Consider the following 18,187-nt stretch of genomic DNA (forward strand, 5'->3'; position numbering starts at 1 on the left):
AAGCCTCCACTTGAGCACTTCCAGGCTTCCACAAAGGAACTGCTCTTCCTCCTCCAGTCTAGAGCCATGAAGAGCAGCTCAGGAATTCTGACAAGTCATTTCTACATGACTCCTGCAATGCCTTTGAGGAGTAAGGCAAGCACTTGGAATATTAGATGGCCTTATGATTTGTGATTCAGAGATGATGTCACACTATCAGACTAAGACACCTAACCTGAAATGTGTCCCCTGCTACTCTGAAAATACTGTTTGGTAACACATCCCTCACTGAAAGTATTTAAAGTGCATTGCTTCAGTCGCTGACTCACAATCATTTTCAACAGATGAAAATGAACACTGTAACAATAAATTCCTAAAATGTTTGTTTGAAACAAACAAATGCTCATCTGCCTCTAGTTTACAGTTCCAGAGGTAAAACACAGCTTAACCCATCTTACTCTTGCAGAGGCAATGGAGTCTTTGAGCATGACATCCCCAAAAACTGGGTTAGATTAATCCCAATCTGTGTATCCCTCAAAAGATTTTGTAGGTTTTTTGTTTTTTTTTTCTCTAGAGCAATGGGAATCAGCACAATTACAAGAAATAGTTTTAGTAGCAACTGTTCCCAATCTTATTTGACATTACTGCCTGGAGTATTATCAAGGCCAGCACAATGATAATAGAAGGTTTACACCATAACAGTCTCACTCCTTCTACTGCTTTTAAAAAATGGTGAGAAGAATTCAGGGTCTTCAACACTTTTTATCCTTTACACACACATATATGTGTATACATACGCAAATATAAACACAATTTATACAAACACCATTAATAAAGGAATATTTCTAATCTGTGTATAGTTACTAGTCAGGAGCAGCCACACAAAGCATAAACAAAGTATTCCAAGAGTGAAATCCTGACCAAGACCTGATGTAAGGCATTTAAGGCGTGGTTGAACAGCACATGTTTTTTCACTACACTGAAAAATGTACATTCTCAATAGCCAAATTATTAAAAAAAAAGTCTGTGATGCCAAAATGATTCATGGATTTCCTGCAGGTGACTCATTAGTGCTTTCACTTTAGAGAATAAAAAAAACAGAAACATCTTGTAAACACAGGCTGACATCCTTCAAACGAGGGCCAACCTCAGCCTTTGCTTATGGCAAATATTTACCAAGATTATTTGCCTTTTTTTTTTTTATTCAAGCTGTTATCTCCATGATTCAAAGAGGTCAGAAATACAGCTCTCAATATTGGCATATTTCTGAACAATGCCTTTATAGTTGAGGGAGGACAGTACTTTAAAGCTTAGCATCAGTTCTTTAGATTCAGACCTACCCTCTCAAGTAATGATTTGCAACATTTACCAGTATTATCTATTTCAACCCATGAATGAGCAAAGATTAATTCAGAGCAGCCTCTGTGAGACAGAATTTTTAAAACCAAGGCCTCCAAAACCAAGCAGAGACACACAGCCAGATCACAGCCTTTTGACAGCTTATTAAACATGTCAATGAACACAAGTTATGACTTTGTTGTTTTTTTTTAACACGGCAGTGACTCATCACACAGAAATCCATTTACTCATTTCCGGGAATGAAATTGGCCTCAATAATAAATGGTCAAATGTAATAAAATTGCAAACTTGAGCATATGCAGTTTTGTCTTAATACAAGAAAGAGCTATTGATCCAAGAAACACTTCCTGTGAGAGAACTGTTTCTTTCTTGGGCTTACTTTCAACCTGCTAAGGTATTTCATTTCACAGACCTGGAGTCCACTGTCAAGAAGATGATCCACAGAAAGGGCTGGAAAAACAAAGCTGCAAACACATGGAAATGGGAAAGCACTGCTAACAATTGAAAGTTTCAAGCAGGCCAGGGGATTTCAATATCACATTACCTTTCATTAATCTGCAGGTCACACACAATAGGGATCACACGGAAACTGCCTGAAAATGCAGAGGCAGGCAAAGGACAAAATGCTGCTGGAACAGCAGGCAGACAAACTGCTGGGCACTGGCAAAGCCTCCAGGAGGTTAAGGGACACCAAGAAAAAACACAGCAATGGCTGCATGAAAGCAAGGCATTGATGCTTTTAAAACTTAAAGTTATCAAACACTAATCTCCAGAACTACAGGTCACTAGTTGGTGTTTTAATTACTGTGGGTCAAGGAAGAGCTTTCAGCCCAGGCAGATGGCTATAACCATCACAAACCTAGACCTGAGAGGTTTTCTCCCCTGTGAAAGCACACTTTTCACTGACTAGCAGTACTGTCTGCTAGCTTAACACCAATTATTTTGTAAGGTCACTTGCAAATCAAAGTATTGCTGTGAAGTTGATGGACAAGAATTAGTCACGCTAACTTGACACAGATTGCAATTTTATCTAAGAGACACAAACAGATTGTGCTGGGAAGACACAACTCAAGGATGAAAACATAACAAGAAAGTGCAGTATGAAAAACAGTTATTTGAAAAAAACACAGATAACAACGGTATTTGATGTTTATGTTTAAAGCTTGTCCAGCCTTTCACAGAAGCTCATAAAGTCTGCTGTGCTCAGATAGCCAACCTGGTCATACACACATTTAGCCACCGTTTTTGGCATAAGACAGATCCCAGTTTTAGAAAGCTGTAACATCTGTGCAGCCTACCACACATTCGGTGAAACACCCAGCTACTCAGAGTTTCTTTCTCATACAAGCAGGGTCAGCGTGATCCTTTACATCAAAGCTACATATTAGAATCACAGAGGACGACGAAAACTCTTAGAATGGTCTGGCTTGAAAGGGAGCTTAGAGACCATCTCGTTCCAACCTCCTGCCACGGGCAGGGAGCACACATTACACACAAAGCAAGGGTGGCGTTTTATTTTAGAGACACCTTTACTCCTAGGTAGGACAGGATAATTACCATTCTTTCAAAATTCGCTTTTACACAACTCCAGCTCAATTTTTGTTCACGCTGCCTTCCCTTCAGTCTTACATTAATACACAGCGGCGCTCTGTGCGACTGCCACTTGCACTGAAGAATTCAGAAGCACTTCAGAAGCCACAGAATCACAGAACGTCAAAGGGTTGGAATGGACCCTACAGATCACCCAGTCCCTACCCAGTGCAGCCACCTGTTCAATTTCTCCTGGACGAGGCGACCCCGGGACGCATCTGCCCCAAGACGCGATGCCCGCGCACCGGGAGCATCCCTTACATAAGGCTGACACCAGCCCCACACGGCCCCTCAGCGCAGCGGTGCTCCCCGGGGATGACCGGCTGCCTTTGGCCGCCGGCACCTACCGGGGTCACAGCGGGCGCGGAGCCTCTCCCCGCTGCTTTATTTGCGGGGAAGCAGCCGCACGGAGAGGCACGGCAGCGCCAGCCGGGACACCGGGACACGCGTGACCTCCCGCGGCCCGGGGCAGCTCCTGCGAGCGGCGGGGCGATGGGCAGCGCTACCGAACCTCCGCGGCACGGCCGGGGACACCGCGCCGGCCCCGCCGCCCCCCGCCCGGCCCCGGCGCTCGGGCGGGCCCCGGCCCGCCCCTTCCCCGCGCAAGGCGGCGGGCGCGGCCGCGGGGGGTCTCACCGGCTCGCAGCTGCAGGCTGCCGTCCCTCCGGCTGCACCACAGCGCCCGCTCCCCGCTCTGCAGGATGTAGTGGTCCTTGGCTTGGAACAGCTCCATGCTCGCACGCCGGGAGCCGCCGGGAGCGAGGGACGGAGGGCGGCAGGGGAGGAAGGGGAGGAAGGGGCGCTCCCGCCGCTCCCGCCGCCGCGCGCGGCCCCGGGGCGGAAGGGGGAATGGCCGGCACGGGGGCGCGCGCTCCCGAGCGGCCGCGCGCGGGCGCGCGCGCGCGCGGGCGCTGCCCCGGAGCCGGAGCGCGAGCGGGCGCGAGCTCGGGTTCCGCTCCCGCCGCCGCACGTGACAGCGCGCGGCCCCGCCCCGCGCGCGCTTAAAGGGGCAGAGCAGGGGGCGGGGCCCGGGGGGCGGGGTCTGTGGTGGAGGCGGGGCCTGTGAGGGGCGGGGCTGAGCCCCGACCCTGCCCGGCGGCCCCCGGAGGTCGTGAGGCCGCTTCCCCTCAGCCCCCTCTCCTCAGCCCGGCTTCCCTCAGATCGGCTCCCCTCAGCCCTTTCCCCTTAGCCCCTTCCCCTCAGCCCGGCTTCCCTCCCATCGGCTCCCCTCAGCCCTTTCCCCTCAGCCCTTTCCCCTTAGCCCCTTCCCCTCAGCCCGGCTTCCCTCAGATCGGCTCGCCTGAGCCCTTTCCCCTCAGCCCCGCTCCCCTCAGTCCGGATCTTCTCATCCCCTCTCCCCTCAGTTCAGCTCCGCTAAGCCCTCAGAAGGTGATACACGGTATAACTCGTGGTGGAAGGAGGCTCAGGCTCAGCACAGGGATCATCTTTATTCTAGATATTGATCCAGAAGGCGGCACCTCCTGATGAAAGGGCAAATCATTCCCTCTGTCTCCTCTGCAAGCAACACTGGAAAATGTACCTGCAAACTTGTCACTGCTACAGACCAATCCCAGCCTTACCGAGGGCTTGTTCACAAGCTTCCAGAGCTTTTGTTTGACTACAGAAGCTGAAGTCCCACTCCCTGTGAAATTGAGGAAGAGATGGACTCAGACAGAAAGCATCCTGTCCTGCATGCAGCCAGGGGAGTGATGGAGCAGCTCTGGAGCCAGTGAAGGGCTGCTGGCTGCTTCAATTCACAAATTAAGAGATTTACCAATTATTCTTAAACCACCTACAGTAGGAGAAAAACACTACTTTCAAACCACTCTTTGAAAAGATCGGTTTCTCTCATACTATTTTTCTCCATTGATCTACATTAGTGATGCTACAAAACACTAAGCGACTAAAGGACATTAAGAAAGGAGAAATCTCATTATTAAATGTGAACATTCAAGAGCCAGGGAAGAGCTTGCTTTTGGGACACACTGAGCAGCCAGTCTAAAAATGCATTTAAGTGCAGGCATGACTTTAGATGTATAATTTAAATAGGTTTAATTGAACATTAACATCTTGTAAGATAAGCGTGCACTTCAGAACTTTTCTGCTTTGGGACTAGGAACTGAGCTTCTCAGTGGGTCAAAACATTAGTTTGCTCCCATGTCTTTAGTCTGCACTATCATTCACTCAATATTTCTCTCTTGCAATATCATCTCTATTCTGCTTGCGTTTCCCAAATAGTTCAGTGTTGTAGCACAGTGCATAGGGTCACCATTAAAATGCTTGCAGGGATTTCAAGGACACTTGTTTTGCCCTTTTTCACACTTTGATCAGAGCTTTTTATTTCCCCGTGGGTAGTTTTCTGTTTGCATTCAGTGGTTTTCCATAGATTCACAGCTGGGTGCTGTTTTTATGAGCCTTTCAGCTTTAGTTAGCATGGGGGGAAAAAACTGAAAGATTAATTTTGCATTTTTGCAATTCATTGTCACTAGCTGACGGTAAGGAAATGCGTAGGCTGACAATTAGTCATGCACTCTCTCAGTATTACCTGATTGCCAGCAGCTTGAGTTCAAGTTTAAATGTTGGTTAAAGGAAAGGGATGTGATTTAGTAATACTCCACACTTGGAAGTACAATTGGCTGGATAGATTGGACAAATATATCACTCTTCCTGAGCTGAAGGGTACCAGATTTGGAAATGGCACTGTAGACAGTGGGAGGAACTTTATTTCTAAATGTCAGTCATTAAAAAGTTGTGAAATTTGTTTGTTTGTTTGTTTGTTTGGCCTCAATGCTCCTGGCAGCTTCCAGAGAAACATTAGAAAAATCTTGGGCCACCTTTTTTTGATGCCAAGGTAACTACAGAAGCCTTTCTTGTTACCCTTCATGCTCCTTGCTAGTTTTTAATCCAACTGTTCTTTGTCTTTCCTATTTTCATCCCTGTGTGTCCAAGGCAACACCTCTATATTCCTCCCTGGCATTCCCTGCCCACTTCCATGTGCTTCTGTTTTCCTTTGGAGCTTAGGGAGGTTCTCTTAGTGAGGTTTCTTTCCTCCTCTGAAATATGTTTTTGAGAAGGCTTTTATGTGTTTTTTAGAGAGGGTCTGCTATGCATTAAACAGACTGAAGAGTCTGCTTTGAGAAGGAACCTCCTCAGAACAAGAGTAACACGAGAGGGTCTCCTGGCAGGCAATATAGTGGATAAAAGAGATTTGTTTGGGACTAGAACATTTTCTACAGTGCCTGTAAATGTGCTACTGAAAAGTAGTTGTGTGTTTTATTTTATAACAGAAAAATACAAAACCACTGGCATGAACATTAGCTTTTTGGCAAGAAAATGAAAACTCTCAAAACCCAGGGAAAGCAGTTCTGCATAAGAATTTTTGCCTGAATTTATTTTTAGCTTTCTTTTCACCAAAGAAGCTTTTTGTGGCAGCTGTAGTTATCTCTAAAGGAAGAGGAACTCTGGTATTTCCTCCTTCGCCATGAAAATCTCTTACTTGCAATGGGAATATTTCTATTTCAGTGAGCACTAGGAAGAGAACAACCTTCTCCCTTCAAAGCAATGTGTGTGTGGTTAATATCTGCAATATACTCTATGGCTTATGGACAGTGCATTGATTTCCCTCTGTTGCACTGGCTCTTAAGAGCAAATCAATGGGACCATTTTCAAAAATAAATGGGAATGTTTTGTTTGCCTACGATTCTTTTATTCTGGAATTGCAAATTGCACTTTGCCAACTACCAAGCTGGTGCACATGAAAAGATTCCTTACTGTGTTGTTGGGCTGCCTTCCTCAGTTAAAATACGGTTTATATTAGACCAAGGCCACATTTAATTCATAATTTCTCCAAAGTAAACAGCAGGCTGTCCTTCATGCCCATTGCAATCAAATTTGCATCTCATTTAAAACAGATTCTACCTGCTTTTCCTCAGTCTGAAGAAGTTTATGGTTTTACTACCCTTTGGAAGAACTTATCTGCCTTTCTTTACTTTTAATTTGGGCAGGGGTTTTTCTAAAGAGCAAAATAGCTCACGTTACAAAAATTCTGCCTTTAGAAAGGGTACAAAGTAAAATTTCAGAATTTGTCTTTAAAAAAAAAAAGATTTTTAAAAGGGTTTTTTTTTTTTCTGATACCATTTAGCCAATTTGAATTAATTTTGCAATTAGCTTTCTTGGAAGTTGCTTTCATTTCCCTAGGGTTTTTTTTCTATTTTAATATTATAGGAACAAAAAAAATCCTCATCTTTGTAATGTTACTGGTGTCTACTGAATCTAGCTTCTTCCACAAGATGTATCAGTAGATTAGACAGTAAAACAGCAAACATAACTATATATTTTTAATGGAATATATATATATTCAATTGAATATATATATATATATTCCATTTTTGCATAACTATATTTTTGCATTACTTTTATTTTTGCGTGACTGTGAATACTGTGGAGGCCAAGCATCAAATGACACCTGAAGAACACAGTAGTTGCCAACTGCTGAAGTGTTATACATGTCTTTTTGTCACTTTTCCCTGGGTTTGGCTGCCCTAGGAAAAGGAAATGTATTAGCTATTCAGTGCAAAAAATCTGTCAGTCATATGTGATGGAAATAAATGCAGGAAAAGTGGGAGGGGGGTTGACTCACGTTCCTCTTGCTCCCTGTTCTCCTGGCACTCAGTATTTATACAATATTTATGAATTATTATGCGTTGTTTACATTCGTGTCATGCCCAGGAGCTCCAGTTCTGATGAGGATCCCCACTGTGCGAGGTGCTGTGCAGAGCCAGCAACGTCTGCTCAGATTCCAGGGATTCAGAGCCATTACAAAAGGCAAGGTCAATAACAGAACGAGATGTTTAAGGGATGAACATAAGGTGATGAGGCATTTTTCATCGGCTTGGAAGGCAGTGGTCTCAGCATTCCAGGATTCAAGCATTACCGAGTTGTGATGGAAAATTACTTTATTACTCCATTCAATTAATAAAGTTTTAACACTAAATATTTATATCACTCTAGTGGACTCCATTCTCTATATTGAGAATAACATGCTTTCAAAATAGCACATGTATTTGTACAGCACAGCAAAAGCCTATGCAACAAATTAACTTGGGGTCAAACTCTCCTTTCCTCACCCCAGAAGTTGTTCCAGAGGGAACTTTGCAGAGTAAGGTCTGACACACTGTGACATTCAGCAGCAATAGTGAATGCTGCTAAAGCCAGCTTCAATAATCCTTTCCTCCTTCCCAGCTGTGTGTTTCTATTCCTGTCCCATGCCTGCGCTGGATAGCCACAAGCATTTGTGCAGCATATTGTCAGCTGGATTTGCAGATGCACAATAACCTATTAAATACTATTTATGAAACTGGATATCCCAGTAACTGGGGTTAGAACACACTTACCTGGCCTTACTGAGCAGAAGGAGCCTGATTTTGTGCGGCCAGGACTTACCTTAGTGTCACTCAGCCAGTGCCAGTGTCCCACTGAACTGAATCAGATCGTGTCTGTGGGATGGATACGTTAACGCCAACCGTGCCTACGTTAGGAAGCAGTGCCATAGAATTGGAAAGGATTTGGAGACCTAAACAGCTGCTGCTGAGGATCCAGCTTCTGAACTATGCACACTCCAGGGGCTTCATTTAAGATTAGATCTAGTTTTGTCCTACAGACCCCTCAGCAGCTGGAGCCTGTCAGAGGCAGCTCTGCAGTTCTACCTCTCCTGTTTTCTGTTGCAACTCTTAAGGAACTCAATTCATGTGCTCACGGATGGAAAGCAGAACCCTGGGATGAGCCTCAGAGAATGTCATCCAAAGGAGCTTTTTCAGGGACCATCACCTTTCCCAAATGTCATGAGGTGGAACAGTGAGAGTGGTCTTCTGGAAGCCTTGCTGTATCTCAGACAAATTCACCAACACTGGTGAGAGAGGTGGTGATTGTTTTTAACACTGTAAGTAAAATTACTCTGGCAGAAATTTGGAGCCATCAAAAACCTCGCTGAGACACCATGGGTCTCCAAGAGAATTCATATTTAGAGAACCTCAGCCTCAACATAATGCTGTATTTACACTGCAGATACACCTCAGTGTTTAGGAGGAGTAGGGATGTGTGAAGTTCGGAAAGTGACGCTCAACCGTCTCCTCCCAAGAGCAGAATCTCTAGCTGCCAGGCAACAATTTAGGTCAAAAAATACTTATCAGCTTTTCCTTCATCTGTGGCATGTGGATAAAAAAGTCCTGTGTAGATCTTGCAATCCTCAAGCTCTTGATGCTCAGTTAAGTGCTGTGCCGGTAATTAGAATTCTTATGACTCTCAAAGGACGAAACCAGAAGATTAAAAAAACTTTATTTTCCTGTGAGATTATATGTTCTATACTTGAGTGTCTGGGAGAGATGATCATTGCTATATACAGGCTAAAAGTGTTTATTGCTGGCTTTGCTTTTCTTGTGCAATGCTATGTAGGTCATTGTCAAACTGAGGGAAAGAAGACAGACATGAGACTGAAAAAGAGGACTGAAAATCAGAAAGTGTGAGTCCTTGTCCTTGAACACATAGCAGGTTCTTTGCATCACACTTTTACATTTATGACTAAAGGTAACTTTTGTTCCCTACTATGCAAAAGTCTTATAGTCTGACTATATTGATATGTGTAAAATGTTTTAAATTGTCGTAGTGACAGGTCACATTCATATTTATATGCAGATAAATGAAAGCAGGGTCTATCTTTTATGGTGATAATAATAAAATAGAATTTATGTATGGTCACACCTCAAACAAATCAGGGAAGTTTTATATTTTTGTTGGAGTTGGGTTCTTCATTTACAGGGGGGACTGCCAGTGAGAAGCAAGATTGGTGTGGAGCAAAGTGCAATAAGAGCTACGTGAAACGCTTGGCAATGTGTTTTTCATTTTGATATTTTAATTATATTACAACATCTATCTATCTGAACAATTTATATACTGTATTTCTGTAATAGGTTTTTACCCTGGCTCAATGGCTATGTGTGATAAATCAGAGGGCTGTAACACTTTGACAGGTATGGAGCTACACAAATGACTCAGCTTCACCTGATGTTTCTGAGATATGGTCAAAGGCATTCCTAAACAAAATGTTTAAATGTCCTAGAAACTGCATATAAATGGCCAATTGCCTCTTTGGAGTAAGAGACACATGAGGAATTGCAAGGCACCCTTTCATTTATTAAGGCCATCTACACCATTACACCACAGAGGATGTAGGAGGAAGTAGAACTATCCCCGAGTGATTACTGAAGGGAAAATGACAAGCATGTGTTGTTGTTGCAGGAGTTACACTAGGTCATCAGTCCGGTAGGGCCAGGTGGAAACACCATCAGCTTGGAGAAGTAAGAGCTGACCTTTGAAAACTGACAGAGGATGAGGCCCCAGAAAGTAGGAAAGTATTCAGGTTTCTAATTTCCTGTTGTTTTCCAATGTCTGTGAAACCACTGGGCAGTTATAACTTTCTATATATTGAGGAATCTGTGCCACCATTTTGACCTTAATAAAGAGAAAGAAGGAAGAGTCACAGAATTTTAAATCTTTTCTTAAATGAAAAGAAAGAACATTAAAAAACCCCAAAGTATGTACTTTCAAGTACCTGCAAGACAACAAAGTGTGAACAGTTGAAATAATAAACATGAGATTGAATCAACATCCTTTTTTCTTATAACAGCCAGCAGTCCTGGGCAATAGTTATGTCTTAATACGACTTTTGATCCTGTTCCTTGTGATTTCCCTGTAACTACCTAAGGAAATATGGTCCACTTCTGGCACCTCCACAGTCCTAACATTTGGGAATTTTCTCCTGGAGCGTGGTTACTAACGGTTCACATTCTAGTTTGGTACTATCCTGTACCTTTGCCAATGGCCCAAATAACGTACTTAGGGAACTCATCAGGCTAGAAGGGTCAGAAAGCCTGCTGTGTATCAGGGCTCCATTGTGAGGTTATTGTGGCAAGCTGAATAAATCACCTGAAATGAATTAAATGCCTGGCAAGAGGAAAAAATTTCATGAGTAATAATCATCTGTATAAATACAAGCTCAGGAACTCAGGAACAGTTGGTTAATCAGGAGTAATCCTAGATCATAAATTGATGCAGGAACCAGTAACAAAAAAGTGAAAAAGAAATCCATTTATACTGCAATGAATACACAGGAGCATTATGCATAAGACCTGTGCAGCAATCCTTTTACTCTGCCCTGAGTCAGACCTCAGTGGGAATTCTATATTCAGTTTGATACAACCATTTTAAGAATTATCTATAGAAAACAGGCCAAAGGAAATCAAGGGTAATCTGAACTTTAAAAGCTGTGATTTATTATTTGAAGAACAGGGGCTTTTTGGACCGGCTTCTCATTGGAAACAGGAAAACAGTCTTGAAACACACAAGAATTGCTGGAAAGAGCACAAGAATAACTGGTTTCTTTGCCCAGTGTCACTGAACCATAGAATGGTGGAGGCTGAAAGGTACCTGTGGTTCAAGCCCTCTGCTCACAGCAGGATCAGCTAGGGAAGGTTGTCCAGATTCATGTCCAGAGGGGTTTGGGTATCTCCAAAGACAGTGACTCCACCCCCATCCTGGGCAATCTGTGCCACTGTTTGACCACCCTCACAGCAAAATAAAAATTCTTAACTCTAAGTGACATTTCCTGTATTTCAGTTTGCAGCCATTTCCTCCTGTCCCTTCACAGGATATCCATGAGAAGGGTCTAGCCCCAACTTCTTTTCTTCCTCCCTTCAGGCATTTACACACATTGAAAAGGTTCCACCCTGAGTCTTTTCATTTTGAGGCTAAACAATCCCAAGTCTTATTCCAGAAAATACAAGTACTGAGCATAACCACAGGAAGAATGAGTTAGACAAACAAAGAATGAGTTAGAAACAAAGCATTTGGCTAAAGAGGCCTGGGAATAGTCTGCTCAGTGACATTATCTGGGCACTATGCACCACTGGTGTTGTTTAAGAACAGGTTAGGCAAGACAGGAACAAGGTAATGTGATCTCTTCCTATTCACAACCTACAAGGTTTTGCTGCACCCTTAATTTTTATGAATCTCAGTCTCTTTGCCCATTTCCGCATTTCTTCAACCTTTTTTTCACCCATTCCCTGTCTTTCTTGTCTTATGCATGTATCTGTCAAGCAGCAGTAGAAGTTTCTGCCAATCTGTCAAGCAGCAGCAGAAGTTTCTGTAGCAATCCCACAGAACTGCGAATACTTGCCAGCTGCAAGAAATTGCAACATCCATCCTCAACTCAACCCTCTTTACTTTCTGAGCCTCTTCCAGCTCGGTTCTGAACCTTCTGAACAATGGGCTTCATGTCATGTCCTGTGTGCAGCTCTTGTGAGGTCACTGCCTCGTTATAAATATTGTGCAAATTGAGTTTGGGCATCCAGAGCCACCTGAGAAATTGTCACATTTCAGGCCAATGGATTCCAGCACTTCCCCTAAGGCTGTAGATACTTCACCAGAAGATTTGGGCCACAGCTTCTCAATTTATTGTTTTAATTAAGAAAAGAAAGCCTGCTTCATAAGAGTTTTGTTTCTTTCTGTGACATTTATCAGTGCTTTTTTATTTTTTCCTAGGCAGCTGTTGTAAGCTGTGGAAGGAAAAAGGGAAAAAAAGAGAAAAAAGGCTGACATTCCATTTCTCCCCCCTCAGACATACTTACCTCTTTACAGAAAAAGCAGCCTGAATGGGCAAAAAAAAAAAAACACCCCCAAAAATGAGAAAGCAAACATGAGCAAGTCCCCAAATAACTTTCCTGCTCAACTAAACCAGTTTGAAATGAGGTTTCTGAGACCAGCTGGTGCATCACACAAGCAATTGTTCTGTCTGGCTGATTTGATTTGCCTCAAGCTGCAATGTTAATTACCGTGAAAAAAAATAAACACAAACTCCAGTTAAATTTGCTAACAATCCTAAAAATAGGAGCTCCTGTCCTACTCTTAATCAAATACAGCATCCAAAAGCAAATGCAGTTTAATACTAACAAAACCAACTGTGGTCATAGGATTGATTCTTGCTTAGAGTATATAATTTTAAATATCAGTTTTGTTTAATATATTTGATTCAGTTTAAGAAAGATAAAATGAAAAATATATGCCCTGCCACAGTTTTATAATGCCTATGGGGAAAGGATTTGGGAGCACTGGGTTACATAACTGACACTCAAATAATTCCCTGTGCTACTTGTAAACTGGAATAATGGGCACATGACCTATGCCCATGGAGTATTTCATGACTGGAAAGCACTTTGGAATCAGGTAATTAGAAGACTGCATAAGTGCACACACAAGAGCATGCAAAGTTCCCTGAGATGGAAATCAGGTGAAAAATAATCCCCAACAATGTGATAATAGGATTCATTTATGTTGACACTACTCCATCATGCAAAGACCAATTTTTGCTCTGTGCTTTACATGTCCTCTTCTTACAGTCCAATTTGTTCAAGGGAAGGCTGTCTCAGCTATCAAATCATAAAAACTGGAGCAATCCTTAGAGTCAGAGGTTTGTGGCTCCTTGGCAGCTTTTATTGGTGACGTAAGTCACTCTGGAAGGATATGCAATCACCTCCTCTCAGGGAAAAAGTGGCTTATATGAATTCTGACCCAGCCTGGCTTTGACCAAGAGCACCCTCAACAAAAGAAATATTTACTGAATAGATTGATTGTGATTTTAATATTTTGCCCTTTCAATACGGGTTTTTCAGAAATCAAAGTTCAAAATACCAATGCTGGTCAGAAGAGACCTCTGGAGATTGTTAGCCTAACCTTTCACTTCAGGCAGCACTTTATTTAAAAGCAGGGCTGCAATTTTATCTCTTGCTGCTCCTCACAGTACATCTTCCAAGTCTGTATAAGGAAAAACAACTGATACAAAACACTGGAACCACTTAAACCCCACTCTTAATTTGCGGATTTGAGGTTTTGAAGCGTTCAGGCACCTCTGAGAGCCACACCCGAGCCAAAATGATGCTTATGTGCTGATCCAAACAATGACGTTTATGTGCCGTAAGACGGACACGGGCGTTGCCCTCCTTCTCCGCGCATCCGCGCCGCTGCCTGCCCGGTGCGGGGTTCTGACGTCATCCCCGTTTTCCCGTGAATCCGCCGGGCCCGGCTCTGCCGCGGGGCGCTGCTGCCCCCTGCCGGCCGCCGCCCGCGCTGCGTCACGGGGCTCTGACGTCATAGCCGCGGTGGCCGGGCTGGGAGCGGCCCCGGCCCCGCGCCGCTGCCTGGGGTGGCCCTGGGGAAGCCTTTGTCACTGTCACCTCCTGGGTTCAGTGCTGCTGTAGCTCCAACGGGCCATTTTCTTGGTGCGCCTGCGTGGAGCCACGGAATCGCTGAATTGTCAAGGTCGGGAGAGACCTTCCAGAGGTCGTCATTGTCCACCCCTACAGCCCAGACCGCATCACCCAGTGAAACAGAGATTTTTGGAGTTCACTTAAGTTAACGAAATGAATTAAGCATTTATATTTTAGCTTGTAGAGTTATGTATTGAATTTTAACCTTTTACTTAAGGAACCTCTGCCTGGTACAAAGGGCATAGGAAAATGCAAATTTCTGAAGCTTCTTGCATAAAGAACAATACCAGAAGAGGCAAAGAACCCAGATAAAGAAGCTCCTCTGTCTCCAAGCCTATCAGGACTGACAGACCTACTCAGATAAGCACCAAAGGACCGAAAGCGCACGCGCAGAGAGGAAAAGTTCAAAAGTTCAGCCATGAGGAAGACCACAATCTTCAGCCTCAGGACCACCGAGAGACCCCCGAGCGACCACCACAGCAAACCACGCATGCCCAGAAGGGCGTGGACTGATTTAGCATGAGAGGCGAGGACAGGCGGGGCCAGGGGTTGAATATGCACGAAAAAGTTGTGCAATGTATTGCATATGGAACACCTTTGGGAATAAAGGTGTGGGTCAGACTGAGGCTGGGGGCACAAGTTTTGGAGAGCTCTCTCACCTGTGCCGGGCGCTGACATACAGACCCACTTCATAACTACCCCAGGGTGTGGAGTCTATTTATTTATTCCACGTATCGCTTCACCAGCTCCTCTTGAACACCTCCAGGGATGGTGGCTCCACCATCTCCGTGGGCAACCAATTCCCAATGCCTGAGAACCCAGAGAGTGAAAAAATTTTCTCCTAGTATCTAACCTTAATGTCCCCATCTCAAAATCTGTGTGATGAATGTTTAATTACCACTCACTGGCGCTGTTGGGTTCTTCCACTGAGTGGATTTTGCCTTTATCAGAGCATCATGTAACAAAACACATTCGTTAGGAACAAGTGTCTCAGATTAAGCCCAAGGAACTTCAGTTCCTTGAGCTTAGATTTTAAATTTGACAGACTCCTGGGGTTTTGTTTTGCCAAGATGTGCCTTCTGCAGATGACCTGCTTGAGTCACACGGGAAATGTCCATTTGAGCTAATACAAAAATTGAGTCTTTTCTTGCTCTGTCATTTACATAAATATATTCAGGCTCTGTTCCAGCTTCTGGAAGCAAAAAAAGCTTTGGCTGTCCAGTCCTTGAGACAGAAAATCCACCAGGGAGGACAGGGGAAATTGTAAGCACAAAAAGCTCCTTAAATCTCCTGCCCCTGAGAGGAGAGTTACAGGGAAAGAAGCAGCAGGAGGGGATTACTCTGATGGATCAGGCTGCACCAGCAACAACTAGAGACTCATGCAGACTTCCCAATGGAAAACTGAGGGACAATAATTAAAGTATCACCATGTGACACTGAGAGAATTTCACCCTCTTGGTGATGTAGCTTGGATGGTACAAAATGTGACTAAATTATAAGTGCTTTCAGCCTCTCTGTAAAAATCTGAGAACATATGTGTGATTTTAATGTAATTAAACCAAGAAAGCATCACTTATGGTAAAGAAATAACTTCTATCAGATTGATCAGAGGAAAGTACAATCCACACTCACAAATAATAAAGGTATGTCTCAATTCTACATTCCTCATTTGATAAAAACCACAAATTCAAGTGAGTAAGTAAAATTAGCAAACTTTTTTCTGGGTGAGCATTGATACAGGGCCTGGTTTTGCAGCTGGCTGATTCATTCTCTCCTACAGAAAAGCCAGGCCTGTCACCCCAATGCTGACTGCCCACTAATCTCAAAAGCAGGTGTCAGTGAGAGCAAGGTATTTGAAACCACACCTTCCTCAGGGTTTTTTCCACTTCAGTTTAACATCCTTTCCCTCAGTTAGGTTGTGCTCAGTTTCAAGCCTTCAGGAAATTAAGACCTGCTGCTTGTGTTCACTCCAGAAGAGCTGCTGGGAAAACTCCAGGTTTGTTCTTTCTGAATCTGCAGGCTTGTATTTCTTTTGAGACTGATGGATTCAGATTGTTGGTGATGTTGAGATTTGGAATGAGGATTAGAGTTGTGGTTATGGAATAAAGAGGTGAAGAAATGAGCCAATGGCTTTCTTTTGGGTTCATAAGCTGAAAGCAACTCTAATGCCTGTGTTGGGGTAATTATCTTCATGTAGATCCCAGACTGGAAATATTTATTGGTTTTCTGTGAAGATCAAGAGTGTCACGTGCAAGCAGTGTTCTACAGAACCCAGCTTGGAAGCCAAATCTCAAAGTATCCCCTGTTAAAATGCTGGATATGTCAATGTTGTTTGTTAAAACTGGAACTGCAGGGCCCCAAGGCCTCCAATGCAAACCTGGCACCTTTTATAAGCTTTGAAAAGAAACCCTAAGAATGCAGGCATCCCCCAGAGCCTGCCCACACCGCTGGGGACCATCCTGCCAGCACGGTGGGCACATGCAAGGTGAGAAAGTTCTCTTCACTATTACAGGAAACCATTTTCCATCGCAGTCCTTCTGCTTTCCCAGCATGGCAGGAGGAAATTCTGGTGCAGGGGGGCAGCAGTGCCGCCCTGGGACCCCTCGTGGGGACACTCAGGAGGGTTTGGTGACATCAGCAGCATCCCGGGAGGCGAGACTGATGCCTTGTGAAGGCTGACCTAGAACAGAGGCTGGACAGAGTTACAGAATAAAGCAGGGATTTATTAGGAGGCCTCAATGGACACACCTTGGGCAGCACAAGAGCCCAGCCAGGGCCACACCCAAGATGAACCAAAATGGTCCCAAAATGCACGAGCGCTCCCGGGGGCTCTCACTGGGATCAGCTCTGCTCCATTTGCACCTTGCAGTTCATTGTCCCATTCCAGCTTTAGCCCATGCAGTCCCATCCTGCTTGTTTTTCTCTCTTCAGCCCACAGTGTTTGTGCTCCTGGGCCTGAGATTTGGATCATTTGTCTTTGGTTCCCAGCTGGAGCAGGAATTGTTTTGTCTCTCTGCTCTGTGCACAGAGCTCACCATCCCCTGAGATGAAGCCCAGACCCTCACACTAAAGCAACACAGAATCTGAAAAATAGAAAAGCCAAAACCTGAGGCATCAAGACCCGCACCCTGCCCTGTTCTCTCGTCAAATGACACCTATGAGGTGCCTCAGGTTCCTGTGCTGCACTGTGCCACAGCTGGATATATTCAATTCTGACTGCAATCCCAAAACAGGGATGAGCACACAGAGGGGCTGCTGGGATCACACCCTAAATCCCAGGCACAGGAGGAACCAGAACTCAGCCATGCAGTTTCTCAGCTCTATCAAATCCACATCCTCTAATTTCACAACCATGTCAGTTTCTTAGCATAGTCAAGCACCAACTATTTAAGGCAGGGATTCCCTACGCAGGTAATTGTATAACAAGAGTTACGTGTCTAATTGTTACTGAGAGGGGAAAAAAAGGTATAACAATAATAATTGCTATGATTCCTGCCTTCTCCAGTAGTGCCTATTTTCCTTGAAGTAATCAGGGATTTGTTGCTAGGTAGTTAATATTAAAGGTACCTTAAATATTTTAATGTGTCTATGCCTGCTGTTTCTAGGCAGCAATATTTGTTTATGATATTGTTATCCAAGCCTACCTTATATCCTTTATTCAGTGTAATCTAATACATCCATACAGTTAAACTTCAGTCCTGATACTTTTATTTCTCACAGAGTAGCATACTGAAGTAACTACTCTTTAGAATGAAAAGATATTTATGATGTACAAGATTTAATCTTTGTCAGGGTGCTACTCAACAATCTTAGGAACTACGTGAAACAAACAAGGCCATTTAAAATTTGGTAGTGCTTCAGTGCACTTTCAGCACCAGCAGATGCTTCCATCTGCCACAGTGCAAATTTCCAAAGTTTTAAAGCAAATTGGATGATTTCACTCT

General features: G+C 43.9%; 1 protein-coding gene across 1 annotated transcript in view; it reads right to left on the bottom strand.

Annotated features, from left to right (window-relative positions):
- Nucleotides 1–3,749, bottom strand: part of INPP5F (inositol polyphosphate-5-phosphatase F) — a 40,919-nt gene extending 37,170 nt beyond the window's left edge. Inside the window, exon 1 of the mRNA XM_053983211.1 lies at nucleotides 3,565–3,749. Coding sequence (XP_053839186.1) covers nucleotides 3,565–3,661 — 97 coding nt within the window. The 5' untranslated portion in view covers nucleotides 3,662–3,749. The remainder of the gene's footprint in view (nucleotides 1–3,564) is intronic.
- Nucleotides 3,750–18,187: the final 14,438 nt, after the last annotated feature.

Source organism: Vidua macroura, chromosome 8, assembly GCF_024509145.1.
Source record: "Vidua macroura isolate BioBank_ID:100142 chromosome 8, ASM2450914v1, whole genome shotgun sequence".
Taxonomy (NCBI): Eukaryota; Metazoa; Chordata; class Aves; order Passeriformes; family Viduidae; genus Vidua; species Vidua macroura.